This window comes from Chelonus insularis, unplaced genomic scaffold (genome assembly GCF_013357705.1).
Source record: "Chelonus insularis isolate UGA/USDA-ARS -01 unplaced genomic scaffold, ASM1335770v1 contig_404_pilon, whole genome shotgun sequence".
NCBI lineage: Eukaryota > Metazoa > Arthropoda > Insecta > Hymenoptera > Braconidae > Chelonus > Chelonus insularis.
Window position 1 is genome coordinate 396,467 of NW_023276561.1, and position 27,957 is coordinate 424,423.

General features: G+C 27.2%; 2 protein-coding genes across 2 annotated transcripts; one reads left to right on the forward strand and one right to left on the reverse strand.

Moving 5' to 3' along the window:
- Positions 1-11: 11 nt before the first annotated feature.
- Positions 12-1,103, reverse strand: mRpL32 (mitochondrial ribosomal protein L32). The gene is made up of 3 exons (XM_035086830.1): positions 842-1,103; positions 454-705; positions 12-380 (listed from the first exon to the last, which is right to left on the reverse strand). Exons 1-3 carry the CDS (start codon positions 930-932, stop codon positions 118-120), a joined length of 606 nt encoding a protein of 201 aa, XP_034942721.1. The 5' UTR covers positions 933-1,103; the 3' UTR covers positions 12-117.
- Positions 1,104-1,127: 24 nt separating this feature from the next.
- qless (decaprenyl diphosphate synthase subunit 1 qless) lies at positions 1,128-27,937 on the forward strand. The gene is made up of 8 exons (XM_035086829.1): positions 1,128-1,536; positions 17,948-18,106; positions 21,189-21,322; positions 22,008-22,149; positions 24,759-24,848; positions 25,134-25,265; positions 25,753-25,947; positions 26,025-27,937. Exons 1-8 carry the CDS (start codon positions 1,324-1,326, stop codon positions 26,244-26,246), a joined length of 1,287 nt encoding a protein of 428 aa, XP_034942720.1. The 5' UTR covers positions 1,128-1,323; the 3' UTR covers positions 26,247-27,937.
- The last annotated feature ends 20 nt before the right edge of the window (positions 27,938-27,957 follow it).

A 27,957-nucleotide genomic window follows, 5' to 3' on the forward strand; every position in this document is an offset into this window, starting at 1 on the left:
TTGTCAATATATATTTTGCATATACATTGTTGTATTTAAAACTTATAAAAATTATTTAATCTTTTATATGGCTGAAAAAAAGTTTCTGATTACCTGAAAACGATATCGATTAAATGATTAAGCTAATTCTGTTGGTTTTACATCAGTACTATCTGATGGTTCCTGTGTGGTAGGTTGAAGCAAATTAGAATGATACCAAGCAGGTCTTTTTTTAGGTAGTTCAATGATTCTTTGTCCTTTCCAAAACTCTGATGTTTTAGTTAATTTTTCATCTTCATAAAGAACTACAACTTCTTTTTCAACTGGTTCTAAACCAAGAGTTTTAATTACTGTATTTTGCATTTCTGTTGTCTCACTCTTGACTCTCAAGTAACAGTGATCTAAAAATTATTTCATTTTTTCTCAAGGTGTTTTTACTTAATCTGTTCTTTTATACAAGCACAAAAAACTTACTGCAAATACGACCAGCTTCATAATTATGTCCACAAGTAGGACAAACAAGAAGATCTTTTTTTGGTTCCAAAATTTTATAAACTAATCCTTTTATACCAAATTTTCTACACCATCGGTCTTCTACTGCTCTTCGTCGTTTAGGAACTGCCCATAAAATGCCATCTTTGAGAACGTCTTCAAGAGACTTGGAAGATGATGCATGGTATTTTGGCAAGCATTGATGACTTGTTAAATCAACTGTACATAGAGCTGCTAGAAGTTGATAGAAACATTAAGTTATTTTAATAAGTTAAAAATTTTATCCAAAATGATGGAATTGTTTAGGTTAGATTTGCCTGAAGATATTAGAATATGATTTTCGAATATAAATAAAAGAATTCATAATTACCAGGTGGAAATTTATTGTTAAAAAAATGTTCAATAACATTTTCAATTCTAGAAAAAAAAGAATCAATTCGATTTATAATATTTCTTGCCATAATAAAATTACGTTTGCTGATTTCTCAAATTAATAAAACCGGAATTGTTTTCTAGGTTGGTTCAACGTGTTTTAAGATGATAATGCTAGATGTCAGTATGTGTTCAAATCGTGCTGTGAAGACGATCAACTCAGTTGGATCCTGGCAGTTTATTGACAGGACTTGTGATACCTCGTGGAGGTATCCAGCATGAGGATGAGAAATGCCGATTGGGGGAGGGATTGGACGATTGAAACTAGCAGGGCAGTGAGTGCTATCGCAAACTTGTGCAACGTGTGTTTGGCTTAGGCATAAGAGCAAGACAAGAGAGTGACTGGTGTTTAAAAGTAAGGACAGGAAGGGACAGCCGGTGGGGGATTGATTTTGATGGTTCAAAGTGGGGAACCCGGGAATGGTACTCAAGAGCAACTCGAAAGTCTTGACGAGTCTCACTCCGTTTTTCGCTATGGCGTGTATAGGGTCGAGTCGGCTTTGTGCTCGGGTCGAGAAATTGTGCCAACAATCTGGACACTTTGCCCAGATTCGCAGGAGATTTACTACGACAGGTGTTAAATTGCACCAGGAAAGCCAACGCCCTGTCACGAGCTTAGTGCAACAATGCAGGGTGAGTTATATTCCTCTAATGTGCTTTCATAATAATGCATCATTTTTAAAATAGTTTATTTAATGACACTTTATTGAATTAATCCTTGACAAGGAATCCAACAGATTAACTGAAGTTTCATCAAATTCTATTGAAAAAAAGCAGTAATAAAATGTGAAAGTTTCAGTCAAATTTAAACCATTTTTGATCATCTTTTTCATGTTGGTTGACATAACCTAGTGTTTTGCTACTCGTGACTTGATGTTTCAAATGCTATATTAACTAATCGATGTTTATATTAATAACATTTGGGGTAATGAAATGTTTAAAAAGGCTTATATAATTAACAATAGGTTCAATGAAATCAAAGTAAACAAATGACAAAATAAATGGATTTATTTTACTTCTAAACATGTCTTTAAAATTACATAATAGATTTAGCAGTGCTGCAATTTTATTAACGTGCCCTATTGGCATCATAGAGAGATACAAGAAATTTAAATGACGCGGGCATTGGCATTGTATTTATTTTACACTTTAATGTGCATGATTCTTGAAACTCAGTAGCTACGCGAAATCATACTGCGTTTTCTAGCACGTGAAAGTCACATTTTTAGGAGAAAACTCGGTATTCAACATTACTTGAGATCATTTCTTTATACTAGTCAGCTGTTGTGATGAACATGCGCGTTTTAAACATGAGTTTATTGTTACACTAGTCATTTCACATCTTAAAACAATTGTAATTATTAATAAATATTAATTTAAAAAATTTTTTTCATTTAATACACTTTAGTTGTCAATGTAAAAATATTTTTTAGACCTCATTGTTGAAAATAAATGTTTATAAATCATCATTTGAACACATTTAGTCGCTTTTTTGACTAAAAGTGCGTCAAGAGCGCGCGAAAAATCTGCGCAAGTCCTGAATTTAAATATATTTTATGGGAAATACATAAAAAGAAGTACTTTCTGTGATGTCGCTTATAATAATTCAATATAAAAATGAAAGTCTTTTCAATCAAGTGTGTTCGAAAGTATGTTATTTTGAAATGACTTATCGAAAATACTAAAAGTCGTCTCTTTAATAAATTACAGTGAGGATGTAACGGCTCATAAGTTCATAATTGATTGTTATGTAAGAAAATATCGATGATCCTTTGTTCATAGAAATTGATAATTAAAAATATGAGTAAAGTATTAAAATAATTAGAATGTAAAATTAAATTAAGAGATAAAAAAAATATATACATACATTTATATTTTATATAAATAATATTGATAAAAAATTATCCTTTCATATCCATTCACTAGTAATTTGAAAAGATGTCGCGATTTCGATGAGATTTTGTCTGAAACAGTAAGTAGGCTAACTGGCGGATCCTTCAAGTTTCTGTCTCGTGCTCTTGACTTTCTCGTGGTCGGCCACGGTTCGTTCTTCTTCAGTCTTATTTGTTGCTTGTCAGCAGATTCTCAACATGAAAATATTCCTTACTCTTCCTCTCTTGTACTTGAATATTTTATACACTTTCCTCTATCTCACTCTCTTTATTTTCCGTGCATCAATTAACAGACTTACTCTCACTTAATGCACGTATTTATCTCTAAAGAATCACTTAGATATCTAATTTTATGTATTTATCGTAGACATCCATGCATCAAATCCATTTTTTTTCTTGTGTATATATCGAGAAAAAGTGTTGAAAGTCGAAATTTTCCAACTCCCTTAAACAAATATCTAAAATATTTGCGGCATGTCCTTTTGTCTTGGCATCAAAGTCTCCTGTTTCTCTCTTTGGTATGAAATTAAATTCAAATGCTATTCACTTTCGATCTTGACGAACCACTTGGAGACGATTGATTGACGCACTCAGTAGGCATTGCGATTCTGTACTCGTTTATTTAAAAACGCTTCGTTCAGTTGCGTCGCAGGAATGCGATGTGAATATATTTTTTTTTCACGCCTTGTACAGAATTTATTGACTAATTATTGTTTTCTATTAATTTTCCGCTTTTCTAGATATTTTTAAAAACCCATCAAAATGTATGGGAAATGTCTGAATGAGATACGAACCTTTTTCATGTTTCAAAATTCTGCTAAAGAGTCTTATATTTTCTATCAATTTATTTTAATAAAACAAATGATTATTCATATACGTGATTTCGTTGTGCATAGACAATGTTTCCCAATGACAGCTCTAAGCCATTGATATTTATGAAATATTTATTTGTTGAACGAGATTAATATTCTGCTCATCCTGGCTCGATTTCTTTGTTCTGTTTCTTCAGGTTTGTAAAAACAACGAGATATAAATAAATCATGTTTCATATTGAGAAACTAATAGATTAACTGTCTCTTACTTGTTTATAAATCAAAAGAATCATTAGTTTGATTATCAAAATACTTTATTTTTTAGTTAAATTACCTGCTGGGAATTGCCATTAAAAATGCAGTATTTTTTCTTTAAATGACTTCATCCTGACAAATCGACCTTCAGGTCAAATAATTTTTATTACCATACGAAGAGGAAGTTGGAAAATTTTTACTTATTTTAAAATAAAAAATAAAATCTATAAAGTTAAATTATAAATAGCTAAATAAATAATTTTTTTACTTGTAATTTGGACAAAATTATTCATCATTAAGTTATTAAATAATGAATTGAATTGATAAATTAATTTCTGAGTTAATTAAATAATTAAATAATATATTCCATTGATTTCAGTAGTTTTTAATTCTCAATGCATTTGTAAAGATGTCTAGATATTGACTTCTACATTAAATCATCCAGATCAAAGTGTTAATGAGTCCCTGAAATTTATTTTCGTCCATGAAATGATTTATTTGAAAATTCAAAATAAAATTTTTCAAATTATTCATTTGGTACATTTCTATTTAGATAAAAGTATCTCGTTGTTTAAATTTAAAAATTGATAAAAAATCAAATGGAAAGTAAACATGGTTTATACATGCACTTTAGAAGTATACTTTCAAAGTAGGTTAATTGAATTTTTATAAATGATGGGTTAGATATTTTTTATGACCTATGATAGAACTAAGTTTATAAAATCCTATTAAATTGTGTTCTTTTTAAGAATTTTTAATACTCACTATTAAAAAATGTTTAAATAAAAGACAAAAAGTATTAATATTAATAATGAATTTATCGTGAACTAAAAAAAAAAATATTTTTCATCTTAAAAACATTATTTGTTCCAAAACAAAGTTAATTTATTACTCGAAATAGATTTTGTTATTACGAAGTCTACCATAAATGATCATTAGAGTTTCTAATTAAGCTTCGAAAGTGTTGGAATAACTTCGCAATAATACTATTAATCAATTGAAACATTTTCAGCATTTAAACTATATTTAAAAATTGAACTGCAAGATGATATTCAATGTTATGATTCATCATTTAAGTTATAATATTGAATACTAGCTGATCTTGTATACAACATCTAATCCGATAGATAGTTGTAAATAATGTAGTCAAGTAAAACCAGTCTTTCTCTTTTTTTTTTTTTAAACTCGAGATATTTCTACACTTGCAATTTGTTTATATATAATATAAAATGAATATTCTGTCATGAATATTCAGGAAAAAAAATTAATAAAAATATTTCTATTTTCTTGAAAGATAAATAGCAGTTACAAGTGTAGAGAACTGAAAAAATCAGTCTGAAAATGAATATTCGATTACATACTTACAATGTCTTGACCAAAGATGATCGAAGGTGTCGTAAGTTGTGTATATTGATACAACGCAACATTGCGAGATCACGTAAATGACTTGAAATATCATGTTTCACGGTTGCATCGGATATATGGCGCATAGCCTGTCGCAAATCCAATCCAAGTGCAATGAACGCGAAAGCTTTCGCTTGGTCGAAAGCGAAACGTAAATCCTAACAAGTAAGGTCGAGTTTAACGTCAAAGAACTCTAGCATGACCTCATTAGTTCTAATGGACTCTTCAAAGCATCCTCGTTTTATTCAAGTTATCTTACATAAAAAATAACAAAGGACTTTCAACACAATGTAGAATAATCGTGACTTTATCAATTTTAAACAAGACTTTTCTCGTCCTTTACATTATCGTCATCAATCTAGTGATAATTCGGATTATGGATAAATATTTCTTCAATGTTTATGTTTCCTGTCATTTTTTCTTCCTTAATGAATGACATTTTATTTTTTTTTTTTTACGGAAGAAATGAGTGTTTTTGATAAACAAATTTCAACATCAAGAATGAGTTTTAAATTACTCGTTGCATTTTCTGGAAATAAATTCAAATAATTTCATTTCCTTAACAGTAAAAATTTCCTGTTATGATTTAACTTTTAAATAAATACACTATTCATTTACTACAAATTCAAGTGTTTAAAAATTAAACATTTAAAGTGTTTACAATGTTTAACGCTATAAACAAACTATAGTAATTTTGTCCATGAATTTTAAACACTTCTTGCCGTTTACCAAAATGCTATAGTTTGTTCAACATTTTAAACATTGAAATGTTTTATCGATACACACTTGAAATGTTTTATTATTAAACACTTGAATTTTTTTGGTGTGAAGTGTTGACTTGATAAAAAAAATTCTCCAAATGAATTTAAATAAATTTTTTGAAGAAGTGTTTAATTATTCATTTAAATCGTTAGAAATTTGAGTGTATTTTATGATAAAAATAACTAAATCAGGAAAAAAGTAATAAATGTTTAATGAATGTAAAGTTATTCGACTATTAAATGTGTTGTAAGATTAAATTTTCAGAGAAAATCTTTGAGTAATTAAAATCTTCATCAAAATGAGTTCGAGTGATCTGTTTTCCTTGACTCTTAAATGAAGGTAATTAGATACTGGGAAAAATGGAGTTGATTCTAATTTAGACATAACCTGATGACAATGCCCTGTTTATGGTTGTGCACCTGACGTTCTCCAGAGGTAGAGGGGCGTATCATGAACGTACCGATCAGAACTTGTGTCCTCGATACCCAAATGCGAGACTTACATTGCGCAGGGTAAAAGTCGAACGCCTAATACAATCACATACCTCTAGAATATCGATACATATATACGTCAATAAATAATCTAGGCACATGTGTAGATATTATATGTATTTACAAGTCCATAGAGAGTCTGTGGGCGATCACTTTTCCTCTAGATACCTGAATCAATCGTTATTTTACTATTCAATTCTTTCATTGTAATATAAATGCTTCTTCATGGGTATCAAGCTATTTTTTACCGTTGATAACTGCATATTATTCAACTCAATAGTGAAGATTTATAGAGATTTTTCCATGTTCATTTTATGGAGTTTGAGAAATTTATACAAAGAACTTTCCATTTTCAAACATTTTTTAAATTCTTCAAAAACTCCTGAAGGTCAGGCTGGTAATGAAAGTGAGTTGGAGGGTTCTCTGAAGAAGATGGATTTATTTTTAAAATTCATGTGTGAGATACTGCTTATCACATTGGTCAGGCAGGTGGCATGTTAACAAAAGCGTTATTCTACTTGAGAGAACAAAATTTTTTTTTCTCATTCATTGTTAAATTTACTCAAAAATATATTTATGTTTTAACACCTTTCAAGAAGTACCTTAGTTTTAGAATTTATCATTCATTCCTTGAAACTGTCAATGATAAACTGAAATGTTAGTGAGATTTATTTAGTTGAGTTATAAAACATTATTTATACAAAAATTTATTTTTTAAAAATATTTTCTTTGAACATTTTTAATTATTGGCATATTTATATTATCATTCACAAAATAAAAATATTAAAATAAAGTTAAAATAAAATTTATTCCTTTCAGTCTTTAAAATAAATCTAATAGTAATTATTTACAATAACAATCATTGTTTATTAGTAATCAATAGAATAATAAAAATTTAATTTCAATTTTATTTATTTTTAATGATCTTCATTGAACAGTTGAATTATTTAGCAACATTTTAGTGGCAATTTTTATCATCATCACACTGCAAATTTTAGTGTTTTATTTTAATACATTAAAAGTGTTTTATTATAACGTCATCCATTTAATTAACGTTGTCTCGTTTTTAATACGTTTCCAAGTGTTTTAAAAACGAGACAATGTTAATCAAATGGGTGACATCATATTAATACACTTAAAGTGTTTTAAAATAAAACATTTAGATTTGTATTGCAAGTCTTGAATAAAAACAATAAACACACTGATAGAAGAGACTTATTACTGTTAATAAACAATTTTTTAATTATTGAAATCAACGTTTTTTAACTATTAATAAATATTTTTTAGTAATAAAAAAGCCTTAGTTATGAACACATTGGTGGTTTTATAATTAATAAATCTAATTTTATCGTAAAAAAATATTTTTTAACAGTTAAAAAGTCTCTTTTATGACTACAAATCTCTTCTATCAGTGCATATAATTATGAAGGAGAAGGTAGAATTATGAATCACTTTTTGTTTTTACTCAATCACATTTTACTTTGTTAAATTATCATCAATTGTCACTTTTCGAAATTCCTCTTTATTGTCAAGAATTTATTTTTTAATGTATATGTGGATTAGCTGATAGAAGACACACTTTGTTCCTTAAATAAACATATGGACCATATTACTGACTGGTCCATAATTCTACCTTCACCTTTACCAATTCGAATGATCATACAGTACGGATCAAATAACTGTGGAAAATAATTTCTCAAAGACTATACAAAGTGAAAGACATTTAAATTTGAATACTACTTTAATTAATAACTCTTAAAGTCATTTAAAATTTTTATTTAATTTCTCAGTCCCTTTTCTTCTATCTAAACCACCTTAATAGAGGCATTTTATAAAATTAATGATGATAGATGAAAGCTTAGAAAAAGAGTAGAAAATTGGTCTAATAATAAGATGAACGCTTTTAACCTTTGTTATTTAAGCTAAATGTTGGAGGATAAATGTTAGACGCAATCCATCCTTTGTATTTTATTTAGATAAAAGTGTCAATCATAATTTCGAATTAGATACAAAGATAACATTTTGAATGACATAGAAAAGTATTGATGATTATTATTAAAATTAAATTTCATTACAAATCAGTTTAGTGAACTCCAAAAGAGATTTACATATGATACATTATCTTTAATAATATTATTTTTTTTAAATTTAAATATGTCAGTCTCCTAATATGAACTTGCCTTGTTCGAATGAAATTTAAATATCATTGATCCTCATTTAAAAATAATTCCTCATTACCAGCAATCAATAAAATTAATGAAACATCCATAATTCATTTAGTAAAAAAAGAAAAAAAATCAATTCTTTTGAATAATAGATATTCGATTAATCAAAATTGTTTTTTACAGTTAGCAAAAATATTTAGCAAATTGCTAAATGGATATCTACGTAAATGAAGTCTAAAAAATTAAAAAATAAAAGTGTAGAGATCGTGAGAGCGACCTTGATTCCCGTAAGGTATATCTTATGTCTCGGTAGAAGTTGTAGTGAATTGCGTACAGGTATATACAGAGTAATGTACATGAAACAGCATCCTTAAGGTACGGGTAGAGTGCGTGGCTCGATGACTCGGTATGTGGGTCGACACCAGCACGCTCGGACACTTGGAGAAAGTGTATATTTTCCCTTTCTTAAGAGTCAATATGATTACGATCAACTAGTGGGACAACTGATTTTTTGGCAAACACCATAATGAGGATGAAGGACGTCTGACGAGACGTAACGAATATTTTTTCGCTTCACCAATGAACCATTCGATTCTTAAATAAATTCAGTACTTCCGTTGTTGATTTTTTATCGTTTCTATTTTGACCCATTTTCTAACATTTCTAAGGTTCTCTTTGAATAATAAATATTTGTCATACCCGCATTCCAAAATTTTATCGTCACTGTGCATCATTATTGATATGGCAGCAAAAAGTCGTCAATTTTTTAGAAATTTTTTTATTTCATGATTTCTAAATTGTATTGTAGTAAGAAATAATTCTTTATTTATTTATTATCAAAGAATATATTTTAAATATTTTAAATAATTATTTATAAGTGAAATATTATTTCAATTGCAGTGCTAAAAATTATTAAACATTGATAAACAATTAATTTAATTAGTTATTTTAATTTATAATTAATTACCGAGTTTTTATAAAACATGTATTTAATCAAAAATTTCACTGTAAATCTCAGTTTTCCAAAATGCATTATTTTAATGCGAATAAGTGTGTTAAATATGACGTTACCTATTTATTGAAAATGGTGGCCACTTTTAACGCCGATCTAAGTATATTCAACACACTTATTCGTATTAAAATAATGCATTTTAGAAAACTGAGATTTACAGTGAAATTTTTGATTAAATACATGTTTTATAAAAACTCGGTAATTAATTATAAATTAAAATAACTAATTAAATTAATTGTTTATCAATGTTTAATAATTTTTAGCACTGCAATTGAAATAACATTTCACTTATAAATAATTGTTTAAAATATTTTAAATAAACTGAGATTTACAATGTATCCATTCTTAAAATAAAACAGTAAAAATAATTTAAAATGATTAAAATCAGTGAATATTTGATAATTTTAATTATTATATTTAATATATTTATATATAATTTATTATTCAAATAAATGATTACAAATGAAGAAAAAAAAAATTCCAACGTGTTAATTTGATTTAGCATGAAAAAATTTAATATAAATTAGGAAAGAATGATTAAGATAAATTTTTTTATTGAGAAAATTGCCCAGTTGCACAAATTAATTATAAAAGCTATTGTCTTACAGTGTGCAATCTTAATCAAGAATCGCATTTAAGTATCTTAAGTGCCATTAATACCATACCAAGTATAACGTTCCAAAGAAACTCCAATCCACCTTTCTACTCGTGAAAAGCCACACTGGAGAAATTCTATAGTATAGCTTGTGCATTCCATCGTACTAAAATGAACAGCAAGAGTGAACAAAACGTTTTCTCACTCTTTTTCATACTATTTAATGAAATATATATCCCACAACAACTTTATTACTCTGCAATTACATTTGAATAAATTAATCTACTTAAATATCATTAAATCCTTCGAGAAAATTAGTAATACTCTAATAATTATTGACATACATTTTTTATGACTTTGAATTGCCACAATATTTTAGTATGATATAAATTTTATTATGTATCAAGATAGACTGTCATCTTTTTTTTCTACTCTTACGTTTCTGTTGATTATTATGTAACTTACGTAAAGGTCGTTTCAGGATCCAACCACTCATCATCACAACAATCACCCTATTTGAATAAGATAAACTTTTTAATTATTTTTAAATCCATTACTGACATATTAGTGATAAATAAATCCTCAAATTAATTTTTTTTACAACAAATTTTCATTTAATTAATTAATTAACAATTATTTTCAACTGATAAACTTTATCTTTAAACAAAAATTGCCTGATGAGTAAATAGTTATGTAAACTTGTTAAAAAGAAATAATTACTTAATCATTTTTTAATGAATTATTGCGGTATCAGTAACATTTAAACCAACAATTAACTTCCATTATAATTACTGATCCATTATAATGGATACAAATCGATGAAATTAAAATATTTTAGTTATTAGGTATTTCCATGGGAGAAAGAGTTAGAAAATCGAATAAAAAAGTATTTGATTTATCGACGATATTATTTGTCTGAGAATGAGAAATGAACTAATAAGTAAATAATCATATAAACATTGTAAAAGATAAAATAAATAGCGATTTGATTTGTTGAAGTGGCTTGTAATTTCTTTCATTTAATTAGATGTCATTTTTTATTCAATAAATCGACTGATAAATAAATGATGATGTAAAATCAATGTGATTAAGTCTTTTAGCAACCACCAGTCTTTTATTCTGTTTTTTTTCTTACTTCATAAGTTACGAAATATCAACTTTGCTATGCAAAATATTTATATTACGAAATAAAGACGTTTTGTTAGATAATAGGTATTTTACTATCATTTATTTACTTATTATTTACTTATCTATTGTTGTGATAAAAATAATGAGTTTAATATTTAATTATATTTAACTGCTTGTCAAACTAATTTGAAGTAACAATTTTAATTATTTTTACCGTTGAATTGAAAGTATTATGAGTAGAACTAACTGTCATACCGCTGTTTATTACAAAATTATCGACTACATAAGAGAATTAATATTTATAAGATAAATTCTCTGAATCTCCAATTCACACATTTTTATTTTTTTTTTTTTCTTTCACTTCTTTTCATTACTTTTGAAAGATCCACGTGATTTTGATCGTAAACATAAATTGTTAGTCGACTCCTTCCCAAACTGGATAAATATAGTGGACGTCCACTGGTGGAGGTCCGAGTCTATTTTGGGATTTCCGGGTTTACATTTGAGTATTTTCAATAGATTCCTAACATGAAAAAATACTTCCTTCTAGACTATCACAATGTCTAATAATTATTTGACTAATAAAAACTTCCAATTTTAAATAGTCTTATTGCATAATATAATTTTAAAACATTTGTTACAGACTTTTATTTTTTATTTTTAAATAAAAAAATTTTTTTTTTTTTCTTTGAGATATAAAAATTTCCCTAACTGTATTCCATGGTTGTTAAGCAGAGTCCATAAACTGAATTCAATGAGATATGAAAGAAAATAAAATGAAAATTCTTGAAAAACTTAAATTCATGTTGAAGATTCAGAGATAAATTGACTACCTGTGCCTCCGGGTGGACCACTTTCACATTTTTTCACCTTACCAGTTAAACTTGTTACAGGCAGTTACAATATAATTTCTTCTGCTACGCTAATTTCGACTGAATATAGAAACAGTGACGTTAAAATATTTTTAAAAATGAAAATGAGGACTCACATTAAATATATCTACTCTCTTGAACGAATCAATGAATATATTCACTGATTATCAGTGCTTTTACTGATTCAGTTTGAGAAAGTATACATCTTATAAATTTACCCTTTTATAAAATAATAACACTTCTACATAAGATCTTACAATTTTTATATCATTTACAAAGTAACATTTAATATTTCTTTTGGGATTTCTTTAAGGGTGAATCAGTGGAAATTATTACTGGATTTTCACTGATTTGTAATTATAAAACCATCACTGTTTAAATTAGTTTTAATTGCAAGTAGTGAATATTAATGTAGCTGAAGTTTCGAACGTTCATAGGAACGGAAAAAAAAAAATTGAAAAATAAAAAAAAAATTAAACCAACGCACAGGGATCATATGAAGTACGTAAAAAGGGAAAATAAGTCAAATCCAACCCTTAAGATTTGAAAGAAAGCAGTGAATCCGAAAGAAAAGGGTTGCTTTTACCAAAAAAAAAAACAACTTCGGAACAACGATTTAGATCCAATCAAAAATTACTCCACTCAAGAATATTAACTCATTCATTTTCAGATAGTTTAATATGATTTAATTATTTTTTTAAACAATTTTATATTTATTTATTTGTATGTACACTGAGAAAAAAATTGCGTTAAATGAACAAATATTTTATTTAATTAATAAAAGGAACTTAGAGTATTTTTAAAATAATTATAATATACATAATGATATTGTTATTAAAAACACATTATGTCATTTGTTCCAATGTTACGAAAAGTTTGAAAACAAATGACATTTTATTCATTTGATTAAATAAAATAATTTTAATAAAATATTCATAATTTCGAAGAAATGTTTCATTGTGATTATTTGAAATTTCGATATTGATAATCGAATGAAATATTTTTACTTGTAAGAACTTCTCTTTTTTTATAAACATCAAATTCCAGAGATATATTTATAAAAAATTACCATATAATATTAATCATATAAAATGGAACCGATTTTTTAAAAACCACTTTTTCCTAAAGGTTCAGAAACTGTTTTTCAACTGAAAACTATCTCTCAATAATGATAATTTATATTAAAAAGACAAATTATCTAAATCAAATAATTTATGACTATTTACCTTATTTGTAAAAATAGGCTAACGATTAAATATCAAGTGAAGAGAGAAAAAAAAGCATATAATTAATATTGATTGCACTTGTCCTAAACCTCCTATCAATCTCGACCATATTTTTTTCATTTTTCCATGTCATGTCCTTGTGCATGGCACAGAATTCGATCGTGACTCAAGCAGTATCAAGTAAAAGTTCGCGAGCCAGTATTGAACTTGCTTTCACACAAGTACTAGCATTTAATAATAAATGACTTGTCTTAAACGATCGTAAAAAGAGTAATAAGACTGTTATAACTACGGCAAATATATAAAAATGTTTGTGTATCCCACGCAGTTGTAACAGTGTACCGATCTAATAGCAATCTGGTTCAATATAAACGTATTTTACTTTATGAAAATTATAAGTCATGCATGAGTACACATCTGACACGGTCATTGCTCAATTCACCATCGCGTCCTCTTATCATGTCCTTACAGATTTAATACTACTATTATTTATTTAATATTTTTGAATTAAAAAAATATTATTCATATTTTCCTTTAAGCAGTGCCATCTTTAAGAAATCACGCAAGAAAATTGAATGGGAAAGTTTTCACTTCTTTGTTCACTTTCATTCCATTCATTTTTTTTTTATCAAGACATTTCATTTTTATTTGAGAAATTGAATTAATGTTGGAGAAATATTTAAATAAATTATCACTTAAAATTCCAATAATGATTTTTAAAGTCAACTAAAAAATTATCATTTATGCTATTTATTTCTATAAAATAACGAGTTTTTATTTAGTTAAGTTAGAAAAATAATTCTAATTATTATAGTAGATATACATACAATTTACCTTAGCCTCATTTATTAAAGATACTGATAAGACAGTAGCCACAATAATTTTATGAAACATGTGTGTAATAATTAGCATAATTCTTTGTTGCATTATCATACAATATAAACTCCTAAAACAATGTCTGATGTAGATATATTTAATTACAAGGAAGCTAAAATAAAAAAAAGGAAAGAAAGGAAGAAAAAAAGAATATTTTAAAGTAACTATTTCTCAGAACAAATTGTTCCTATCTATTAAAACTCATGACTAACTGTCAGACATAGAAATACAATTACAAAAACCGTTCATGTAAATATAATAAAATATTTGTAATATTTTTTTTTATAAAATAATAGAGATTACAATTTAATAATAATAATAACAAGAATAAATTTTAAAATTACCGTAATAAATACCAAAAAACAATAATTAAAGAATACAAAATTAAATCGACCAATCAGATAAGCGTAACTATTTTATTCGTGCGCTGATTGGTTAGTTTTATTTTTGAATTTTCGAAATAAATAAAAATAAAAATTAAATAATTTTTTACGTTGTTGACTTGAGACAGCGCGCAGTGTATTTCTAGTCATATTTTAAGACACGTTCAAGTGTGGAGATTAAAAGTTAAATGAGTAAAAGATAAGTGATTATATTCACTTTGTCAGAGTAACCACACCTAACAGGTGTCCATTAATAAAATGAAAAGATCCGGTAGACACTAAAACATTTACTAATGATGATTTTTACTCCTTCACTTATTGGAAATCGTATAGAATGCATACAAGTCACTGCTTCTGAAAGAATTATTGCGATATACCCGCTCACGTCTCTCGCACACGACCGCATTTTATCATCCAACCGTCTCTCCTTTATAAGTGCATTACTTTGCTTCTTCTTTAGATACTTTGCTTTTTTATTCATTGACTTTTTCTCTCTTCGGTAACGCTTTTAATGGAATTCCATGACGGTCAAACAAGACTAGTATGACACAATTTACTAATGACTCTAACTCTTTCTGTAAGTTAAAACATCTTGGACGAAAGATTTTTTAAAGTTGGTCTGTTAAAAAATTAGTTTTACTTCATTTCTATATCTCCAATAACTTCATTGCTATTGTCAACACATTCTTTTTACTCATTTCCACTCAATTAATTCTCCAATGTTTTCGTTATCTCATCAATTTATTGGATGAATCGATTCATATATCAACTTTTTATCTTATTTGTGAGCCTTTTTATTCTGAAATTAAATGTGTTTAATCTCAATTTTTGTAAACAAATCACAGAGATACCGACTTTGTAGTTAACTCTTAGATTTGTGGTTTTATGTAATTTGTTTATGACATTTAACTTTAGTTTGCAGTGTTGTTAGTAAATGTATAAACGTCATAATTTATTTGTGCTCTAAGTATACTTGTAAATGAGAAATTTATTCAATTATTAGATTGTAACCTTTTCAACTTCCCAGCAAAAAGAAAAGTTGATTATTTTATAATTTCATAATTAATGTTTTTAAAATAGGAAAAATATTTTGTTTTAATCAAATGTATTTATTGAACAATATAGTGTGATATATATACCAATTTTATGTAAACATATTTAATATTGTAAATGCCATAAATAATCTACAGAAATTTACATAACTTCAAGTGTTACATTTAGACGTTACATTACATTTTAACACCTTTGGATTTTTAATACAATACACTGCAAACTAAAGTTCTATTAATATTCTAAGGTAAAATATGTAGTAATTAGCCTCTAAAGGTACTGCCTCACTTTATTAAAGTATAAAAAAATCCTAAGTATTATTATGAGATTTATTTTGTCTATCTGGATTACTTTTATGGATTGGTCTTTATTAGAAAGTAAAAGTGAGATTGAATAATAATAATTTATTTATAAAAAAATAATGAGTAATGTGTAAATAATTGTTATTAACTGACTTATGAAGTATGTTATTATATTTTGAAGATAACAAAACAATTATTTTTGACAACTAGATGAGTTAAAAAACATCAGTGATAGTTTTGTAATGATGGAATGAAAGAAGAATATTTTTTGTATTTATTAAATAAAAAATAACGTGGATAATAATGATATGTTTTATGCCACATACTGGAGACATTGGTGAATATAAACAAAGAAGAGAGGATTGGTTATTTTTACTATAAAGGAAATATTTAAATAAATTTTTAATTAGTCTTAAAAAAATGTCTGAAAGACACAGATGCACTTTTCAGCACAATCTGTTATCTTTAATTAAAGTATCCATACTTTTGGTGTAATGAAATAAATTCAGTCTATATTTAATTAATGTTCTTTCGCCATAATCCTGAATCTCCAACATTCTTTATAGAAATTAACACACTTAAAATGTGTAACAATTGATAACAAAGTATTTGTAATTTGTTTAAAATAGATTTTATTAAATATACATTAATATCTTGAAAAGATTTTGGAGTAATTGAGATTTTTATCGAAAAGAAATCTTGAAAAAAAACCAAATGACTTTTTAAATGGATTTAATCATTCAATTTAGGAATAATAAATGTAAAAAGTTGAACGTAGAGTTGTAGATTTTGTTCAAAATAAATTCAGACTGTCGCATTTTATTTGAAAAAAAGAATTGTTATCATTTATCTTGGACGTCAATTCTAACATGGGTTTTTCCAATACTTTATTATTATTCATACAAGAACCTTTTCAGATTTTAACATGACCATATTAGCATAATGTTTGACTAGACCTCTGATAGTCTATCATGTCTATGAAAGTCTTTTGAAAAAAGTTGTAATAATCGAAACCTTTGTTTACTATCTTATAAGTTATATCTTATAGCAACGTGGGAATGTGAATGACTATTAGATTGTAATATTATTGATGAAATAAAAACTGCAACAATGTTCACTGATTACTATAATTTAAAAATTATTTCTTGCAAATAGGACAGGATGTTGATATTATTCATTCAATAAATATTACAAAATTTTTCGCATAATTATTTTTTTATTAACATTTTTTATTACAGTTTTCTGTACAATGTATAGTAATCAATTTTTTCCTACTTTTCGGATTTCATAAAGCTGGAGATAAATTAATAAATAACAATTTACTCAGATTTTCATACACATTTATAAGAAAATTTTTTAATCTGTCATTATGTTTTTTTTTTTATCTTAACACAAGTAATCATTCATAACGTTTTAACCTTGTAATCCTTTAAGAACCACGTGCAGAAAGTGCAATCGAACTTTCTAGTATGCGTCGAATGATCTCGTAATTACACCTTTATGTGATTACTACCGTTTATACTCACAAGAAAAGAGATGAAGGGAAAAAATTGAATATGATTATCCATGCTCGCGCAATAGTTATTCCGTTTTCCCTATAATTTATGTGAGCTCTTAATCGTTTATTTTATCAATGAAAAAACCCCAAAGGTGGCTAAGCTCATGAGCAAGGAGAATAAACAGTCTTTAGTCAGACAGATAAATGAAGAAGTGAAATTTTATTATTAAATTATTTATTTATTTTTTCTTTATTCATAATTAATCTTTAAGTTTTAAGACTATTTTATGAATAACGTTTTGTTTTTTTCTCTTTTTGCAGCAACAAAATCAGACAACTCCTCGAGATCACACATTCAGTGCGACACGAGCGATGAGTTCGATGCAAACACAACAACCTGGATCATTACCAGATCTACATGTGGATCCTTACCGGCTGCTGGAAGATGATCTAAAGGATGTATATGATGACATACGTCGGGTAATACACTTTTTTTTTTTATAATAAATTCGCATTAAATATTTTTATTATTATTTTTTATAAATAAATGCATGTTAAGGACATTTTTTTTGCTCTTATTCATCTTAAAAGAAGTCATTAAAGTCCTGTGTTATGCAAAAAATAATTTTAAATCAATCGTCTCAATATTTATTATTAATAAACATTGCGTGATTTTGTTTATTAAAAACAGTGAGATATAATTTTTAATATAATTAATAAAATTAAACAATTTAAAAGATGCTAAAATATTTTTGAATACCACTGCAAATCGTAGTGTTTTATTTCAATGCACTTAAAGTGTTTTAAAATGACTTAACCCATTTGATTGACATCGTAGTCATTTTTTAAACACATTTAAGTACATTAAAAGAGACTACAATGCTAATCAAATGGGTGACGTTATTTTAAAACACTTCAAGTGCATTGGAATAAAACACTTTGCTTTATTTGTTTTCATTGATAATCATGTTGATAATAATAAATAGTGAAATAAAAATAATTAGACTTGTATAGATGTTTTTTTATAACATTCATCTTTTTATAGAGAGATTTTTATGTATTAATTAAAGAATAATTTATCAAAAAAAAAAAAAAACGTAATTTCACTAAGTGCAATTGTAACGCAATTTTCATATTGTTGATTCTCATTCCTAGCGAAAGTTGTTAGTGAGAATGTAGACCTACTGAGAATCATACAACGCGTGCAGATACGCTTGAACTTTTACTCACGGTCGTCTGATCGTTCACGCGTGAAGAATCGTTAGCGTAGAAAGCACCTGCTGTCTTGATGCCGAGACACGCAAAGAGTCACTGTCCGCCGGCCCTGACCTCCTCATTCACCACTCGACAATTCTTCTGTCGATCATTCTTCATTTTTTTCTCTCCCAATTATTTATCTATTAGTCATTATGTGATCATTATTCGTAATTATTATGACACACTGTTGTGAACATTCTTCGTTAGGAAAAAACGAATTCTTTGGAACCAAAATGGAGTTAATAATGTGAATGAACATATTTCTAATTATTATATGGATAAGAAGATTGGTCGAATGCCAGTGAAGACTTTCGCGACATAACGCACGCGGAATTCTAAGTGGCAAGGCTGGTTTTTTTTTTTCATGTGGAAGAGTATTACGACATTAAATATTTGACGAACAAAAAATGCTCTCGAAAATTGAAACAGTGAAAACTCAACGTTCGAAAGTAAAATTTGAGTGTTTTTAAAAATCAGCGAGCATATCGTTGTAAATTTAATGAGAAGAATTTAATTATTATAAATAGTAACGAATGAAATAGAATAAAGTGTAGGCAATTTCACTTCTTTATTTCGTAAAGTTTTTATTGATTAAAATGGAGAAAAATCTCTAAGAGCTTCTAGAAAATTTTATACTCGTACGGTTTTTTTTATTCACTCCATTCGATAAATAGTGTAGTAACTAAACATATTAGATTTACTTACATACAAAATAAATTCATTCCTTAATTGTCTTTAATTATAATTAATATTAATTTCAATTTTAATATTTTAAAAATAATTCACGCATTTAAATATAGAGGAAATCAAAACAATATGGGGTACCTAGAGTAAAATGGAGTATTCCAAAAGATAATCATTTATTCTAATTGAAATAATTTTTTTATTAATCTTCTTTTCTTTTTAATTCAATTATATTTGTTAATTAAATTTAATGAAAAACTTTTATTAAAAGAATTCAAGTAAACATAATTTTATAGTGTCTTTATATTGCCCCGTCTTCTCTAAATATAAAAAAATTTACATTGTGTATTAATTTTTATTGCCATGTATTAATTTTCCATTCAATGTTAAAAACATTAAAGTTCTACTTAACATATAATAGTTAAGTTTTTTACAACCATGAAGGACACAGTAATTAAATGCTAAATAGAATATCAATTTGTCATCGTAAATTCAACTGTTTTAATTCCTTTCAGTGCATAAACAAATAATTAACACATATTTTTTCAACGTTGGGGAATGTTGAGCAAGATGGGGCTTTAGAACTTTAGCAACTTAGTGGGGCAAAACAGACCCCATGGAAGTGTTGGAAAAAAGTTTGGATTGATATCAAAACATTGTCATAGTTTTAATGACATTATTTTGTGTATTAAAAAATTGTAAATCTGGAAACTCGTTTTGCCCTGGATTCTTCTATACTTTTTTATCCAAGTAAGATAACGATAGTAAGAACATTGGAAATTAAATATATTAAATAATTTAGTGTTTTCTCATACCTCTGCTGAAAGTTGAAGTTTTCTCCCTGCTTCCATTCCACTTGAAAAAATAAAAAATCATCTGTGCGCATGCGCAGACGGGTGTCGTCTCTATGAAAGAGAAAATGTCACTTTTCTAACCTCAAAACAGACACCAAAATTTTATTTTGGACAATAATTTGATGAAAAATAGTACTTTGGTCATGGAAGCTAAGTAAGATATCCTTCTCTGGATATTTGCCACCCTCACCTTTGGCTTGTAATGAACTTGTACACACAGTTCAGAATATCATTATTTCCTCCCTTGTTTAATAATCTACTATTTACCTGATCTGGAATACATATTGAAGTCTTTTTAATAATTAATTATTCCTAATATCCTTGTCAAGACCAGTTTGTCTATATTTACAAAATAAAATGATAAATATCTAAGAAAATCACTTTCACATTTGACTGTTTGAAGTGGCGAAAAACAAAAGGCATAGCAGCAAATAAATTATTGGAGTGATATAAGGAATAATGAGAGCACACGTGAGCACCTATGCATTGCTCCATAGCGTATTGAGAGCAAGTCTTTTTGCGCAACTTTTGATTTAAAAGGGTGTCGTTGAGCATCCGGCATTACTTCTTACGATTTAAATGCAACTTATATGACTTCGTGGAGCCTGAATAACTTCTGACAAGTCATTTCATAGAGAGCCAGACTGGAAAATCTCGTCCGGCTATTTTTTATTCTCAAAAACTCAGTCAAGGTTGTGTTGCATGCACAGTGTTCTGGAATAATCTTTTTTCATTGTTATAAATTTTTTTTTCTTTCTGTTTTAAAGGAGCTCATCATGAACACGACAGTAGACGAATTGAAAACGATTGCGACGTACTACTTTGATGGGCAGGGAAAGGCGTTGCGGCCAATGGTTGCGATCCTCATGGCGCGAGCCATCAATTATCACAAGGAAAGAAAGTAAGTTTACGCGACTTTTGCTTCAAATACTTATTTTTTATTATGACTGCACTAAATTTCTGTCCGTATCGAACGTAACAATCTATTACTTTTATTTATTCGCAATACTTGTCGAATGTTCTAGAAAACGTTAAAGAAATAATTACTATTTATTTTATGTAATAAAAAAATATTCATTAGACAGGAAATGTATTCTAAACATTATTGTTCAACATCGGAATTCCCAATATTTATATTTATTGTTAACTTTATTCAATATAATCCACATTTTTATCTATAAAATTTGTTAATATTTTTTATTATGTAGATTTAATTTATTATTTACTTTATTATTAATTATTAATTTATTTTTTTCTCAGTGTATTACTTAATTATTTAATTAATGCATCAAATAATTTAGTAATTAAACAATGAATAATTTTTTTCAAATTTTAAAACAAAAAAAATATTTAAATTCATTTATAATGTTATTGAATCAACAAAATATTTTTAAAAAAATCTTATTATATTTATTAAGTAAAATATTTTATTTATTAAATTAAATTATGATTTCAGTGAAGTCTAATTGATTTTATTTATTTTGCGATTACCTACGAGTGAATTAAAAAAAGATGCACTAAAGATGAAAAAAATGGCATTACTTTTGATTCAATTAATTGGAGTAATTTTATTTTTTTTTTTGTAGTGGTCTCTTGCCATCGCAACGACAAGTAGCGATGATAGCTGAGATGATTCACAGTGCATCATTAATTCACGACGATGTAATAGATCAATCTGATTTTCGTCGGGGAAAACCATCAGTCAATGTTCTCTGGAGTCAAAAGAAGGTAAATCTTTTCACTTTATGACTTTAATTATTAACTCGATTTCTATATAAAATAAATAAACTATCACTTGCATCCAAGAATGTCAATTCTGTAACTTCCGTTTCCGTAATAAAATAAGTATTTACGGTCAATACGGAAGGAGATCAAGCGAGCACGCGTCTCACGTATATAATTGAAACAAGTCGGCATGACAATCCATATGTAGATATTTAAACTTAACCTGTTGAATGGGTATGGCGATGAAAACTCTAACTCTCTCACCTGATCGGGAATGTGACAAGAAGGAGGCTAATGGGATTCACACACTAGACGGTTCCGAACGCACTTTCTTGACCAGAAGATATGGAAATGCAGAGTCAGACATGAAAAAATTTCAATAATGACTTCCATAAAAAATAATGATAGTTTTTAAATTCAATAACAGTAATTCATTTTTGAAATACCGTTCTTTATGGCTTTGATATTTGTTATTGATTTAATTTTTCTGTAATAACGATGAGGTTTCAATTCTTTAAACGTCTTATTGCAATTATTCGTCTTTAGAATAACAAAATTTTCATTCATTTCTTCATTCATTCAAATCCACCTGTCACTTAATCAGCACGCTAAATACATTCTACCCAAGGACTATCATTAACATTTCAAGGATAGAATCCGGAAGCATAGATCATTTTTTCGGGTTATTAACACTTGATTTATGTCAACCGACAATTTTGAAAAATAACTCAGATTTATTTAATTGATTAAATATTTAAATATTTAAATATGTTTAAAATAAATAAAATAACAGTAAGTCATTGAACTTATTATAAATGATGAGTTTTAGTTCATAAAAAATTACGAGAACAAATTTACTGAATCAGTTATGAGTAGAATAAAAAATAAATATCTGTCGTAAACAGATTTTCTACTTTCCCAATATGAGCATAATTCACCTTGGGAACATAACGAGGATGAACTTGCATCATCTCCGTTTCACGTCATGCTTGTGAGAGAGTTTCGGGCGGGGCAATTAAAGCCCTGAAGCGGCCACGTTTTTCAGCTGTCAAAAATGAAATTTAAAGGGAAAGTGTAACAATTTTTTAAATTGATTAGAAAGTTAATAATTATTTGCATTATTACTGATAATTGTTGTCAGGAAAATTGTGCAATTACAAGGCAATAAAAGTGACCGAAACAATAAATTTTCAAGTAAAATATCACTTGAATATTCGAGAAATTGGTGGAAAAAATGTCAAGAGTAATATAGGATCTAATAGATTATGCAATTGAAGTCATTAACAGGACGCTAAATGGGTAGTCTTGCTCAAGTATATAATACTTAACGGCTATTAGAAGATGTAATACTGTCGACATCAATATTGCCCGAAAAAAAACAACCCTGTTTTTTTTTCTTAATCGATGGATTGAACAAAAAAAAATTCAATTAAAGTGATGGGAACAAAATTAATCCTATAAATCTTGTATGAGAATTTTTGCCAGAATGAATCGGAAATTTTTGGCAATAAAACTAAATATATTACAACAGCAGTATTTGAATTGGTAAATAAAAACGGTACTGAAATCAAAAATATTTCATTTAAATACTCGTTTGACAACTAGCATGACACGTTTTTCTGTAATCCGCAAAAATTTCGCAAAATTATATAAATGAAAAAGAAGATACTACGAAGAGACGTCAATATATATTATTTTCTATTTTATTTCCAAGCAACGAAATCGGCTTTCTGGAATTTATGATAATTAACATTAATATAAGTTGAAAAGAATGATTTTCTAATGATGAAAAATATGTTTTAAAGGACTATTGCGAATATAGTCGATGAAATTGTGGTAAGACTTTTTATTTATGGCTCATTGTCTGTAATGTTTTTGTATGCAAACGATAAAGTTAAGAAAAATGATGAGTGAAAGATACTAGTGAAGCTTATTTACCAAGTACTCAATACTTTTAACAAAGACAAAAGACCAAACATCCATCAGGAATAATTTTTTAATAATACTCTTTAGTCAATAGTAAATTAAAATACTTCAGCACTTGGATATTTAATAGTAGAGAAAACATTCAGACTTTCCTTTCATTTGAAAATTAGCCGTGGGGTTATGATTTCTAGGTGACAACGTTGAAATAAAGATGTTTTATACAGTTTTAATAATAAATAATTTTATAGAAAAAATCTTTTTTATCAATAAATCATTCATTGGTTTACTTATTAAAATTTCCATATTCTTATGTCAGAGATAAATTAATTGATTACGGTAAAATATCTTCTTTTGAAGTCGAATATAAACACGTGGATTTAATTTAGTTAAAAATAGTACAGAAATATATATTTGGTGAAAGGAAACTATAAAATTGGAGTTAAAAGACAGTTCTAGAATGAACTGTTTATTTAATGGTCACTGGACACCGCAATGTCGTGGGTTAATTTTCTGTAATATAAGAAAATTTTATTTATGGTAAACAAGAGATAAATTATTTGTAAAACAGTTGAGAAAAAAATAAAACACATCATCTTGTGACAAAAATTTCATTCAAATTATGATGATGAAAGTTTAAACGTTTAAAAAATTACTTTTTGTTATTTTATTATTTGGTATTGTTATAGGTGACAATGACTGGTGATTTCATTCTTGCTGTGGCCTCAATGATGATAGCTAGATTGAAGAATGACGATGTTACGCTTACATTGAGCCAGGTATTTGTCAAATTTTTTACAGAATTACATCATAAATAAATGCTTTTATTATTGAATAATTACCCATAAAATCACTCTAACGACTGAATATTTGTGGAATAAGAACAACTGAAAAAAAATCAAAAGAGATCAGGTTCCACTCTAAAATCCTTGGATCTTATTTTACTTTTTTCTTAAAAGCACTTAATAAGATTATTCAGCATTCAACAGTTGTATTAATTGTTGTATGGATTCTAATGAAATCAATTATAAAACAATTTTCTCATGAGATTAATGGCTTAACAGGTTATTACGGATTTGGTTCAAGGAGAGTTCATGCAGCTAGGATCCAAGGAAACTGAAAATGAAAGATTCGCTCACTACCTCACTAAAACCTACAGGAAGACAGCGAGTCTTATTGCAAATTCTGCCAAAGCTGTAAGTTATTAATTGATGATTAAATCATCTTTACTCTATTTTAAAATAATATGCTATCAACTATGATCAATAATTATTAGCAGTTTCATTAAGTTATTAGAAATAATGATCTAAGAAAATTGAGATGTTAATCACTTTTTAATTGATTAATTAACACAGAATTTATACATAAAAATGTATAAATTATTAATGATAATTTTATTATTTTTATAACCTCTGTAAACTTTTAAAGATTCATTTAAAATTCAGTGAAATTATGAGATCTTTTTGATCGATTTATTGATTTTCCAATTTTAGGTAAATTTATAAATTCGTTTATAATTCGTCAATTTCTTTTAATTTATGGAATTTGTGTCTGGTGTAAAGAATGTCTGACATAATCAATTATTACGTTATAAATTTAAAAATATTACATTTTTTTTCTTATTAATGGAAGAGAAATTATTGATAAACTATTATTTTCTTGAACTATCTATTTTATTGTTAGGTTGCAATGCTGGGTGGAGCTGATGAAAGATTAGCAGACGTGGCTTTCCAATACGGAAGAAATATTGGTTTAGCTTTCCAGCTAGTTGACGACCTTTTAGACTTTGTATCTTCTTCATCAACCATGGGAAAGCCTACAGCGGCTGACTTAAAGTTAGGTCTTGCTACTGCGCCAGTACTTTTTGCATGTGAACGAGTAAGTACTAATTAGTAATTTCAATTTTTACTTAGATTTATTTTTTTTTTTTACTAACTCTTGTGTTATTTGTACAGTATCCTGAATTAAATCCAATGATTATGCGTCGCTTTCAAGAGCCAGGAGATGTAGCAAAGGCGTTTGAGTTGGTGCATAAATCACAAGGATTAGAACAAACACGATTTCTCGCCAAAAAACATTGCGTGGAAGCAGTACGTTTAGCACAATCTTTAGCAGAAAGTCCTTATCAAAAAGGATTGATAGTAGTGAGTGACTTGGTCATTAACCGTATGAAGTAGTCTTTGCTCAACTTGTCTCGACAAATACAATTGTTAAAAAATTGGGGGAAAAAAAAATATTTAATGTCGAGACTGTTAAATAGTTTAAATAATTAATTGTCATAATTGAGTATGAATGAAACCGGCAAGGATGTATAAATATACATGTAAATTTAGCAAAGAAAATTGTGTAAATGAGAGGAAATGTCTAACAGTAGGTAGTAACAAATGTATGTGTGTTTTTAGAGAATGTAAAAAATTAAAAATCGATTTATAATTAACGATATTATTAACGTGATGGGCCAATATCACGGAGATATTTTTTAGTAAAAAAAATTATTTGCTAAAAAAAAAAAATATGTGAGATAGAGTGAAACATAACTTAATCATATACTTTAAGAAAGAGAGATTGTATGAAAGCGGGAATTTTTTATAGATTCTTTAATGGAAGGTGGCCCGTGTACAATAGGTTTAAGAACCGGTTACCTTCGTGACTATAAACTAGTCGAATCACATGGGAATTTGACTAGGCTATTGAATCACATTAAATAAAATCCAAAGTATCCTTTTTTGAGGATCTTATCCTGATTATGTAATAAATTCAAATAATTAAGGATAAGCTAGAAATCGAATTGCCCAGTTGATTCGTATCAAAATTAGAAAAAATTTATGTTTGCGTAAGAATGTCAAAGTGTTCGTTAAAACATATTTTTATTGATAAATCGATTGCAATAATTATAACAATTGATATTTTAAATTGTTAAATTATCGATAAAACTGAAATTTATAAATGTTACAATTACTTAATATATTAAAACAAATATCAATTGTTAAATTGTTAATATAAATGGAATAATTCGTAAGAGTAGTATGAAATATATATTTACACACACCTACATATGTATAGTTAATAATCTTAGGCACACTTCATCCCGTTCACTTTAATGTTCTTATGATCGATTGCACATAATATCAGCCAAAGAAATTTTCAAACGAAATTTATGTTTCAACATGAAGTTGTAATTATCTAAATTACGTTCATGAATGCTCTGCACTGGTCAATTTACCATTTTTGTAGTAGCAGTATTTAACATTTTTTTTTTTTTTATTCCAGTTACCTTTAGTTTCAATTAGTAGCTTTTCTGAAAACCTTGAAGCGAAACACACAAAAATTTATTAATTAAAAAATGTAGAAAATATTCTGCTCAAAGTATATTTATAGTTTTGTTCATTAATTGAACTATTATATTAATTATTAATTAATTAATATCTTAATAACTTATATTCATGACATAAAACAATGTATATATACCTACATACATAATTTGTGCCGCCTGTTTGTCAATATTTCAATTTATTTATAAAAATGTTATTGCTATAGAAAATTTAAAAAATATCGAATTATGTACTGTAATGCTAAAAACTATTTTGTTCTGTAAAAAAATAACGATATTAATATTATAAAGTAGAGTATAAATTCAATTCATAGTGTCCGGTGCGATGAATTTTTAATTCATTACAAAAATTTTGTAGATAGCAATTCAAACAGATCTGTAAATATCATTATGTTTGATCGTTGAGGACAATCCCATCTAGGTTTGGTGTGGATAAATTCTTTCTTTTATTATGAATTCAATTTATACATTTGTTGTGTTGGGAATAACTTAATTAATGCTGTATGAATATTTTTATAATACAAATACTAAAACTAACAAGCTCTAATTTTTTAATT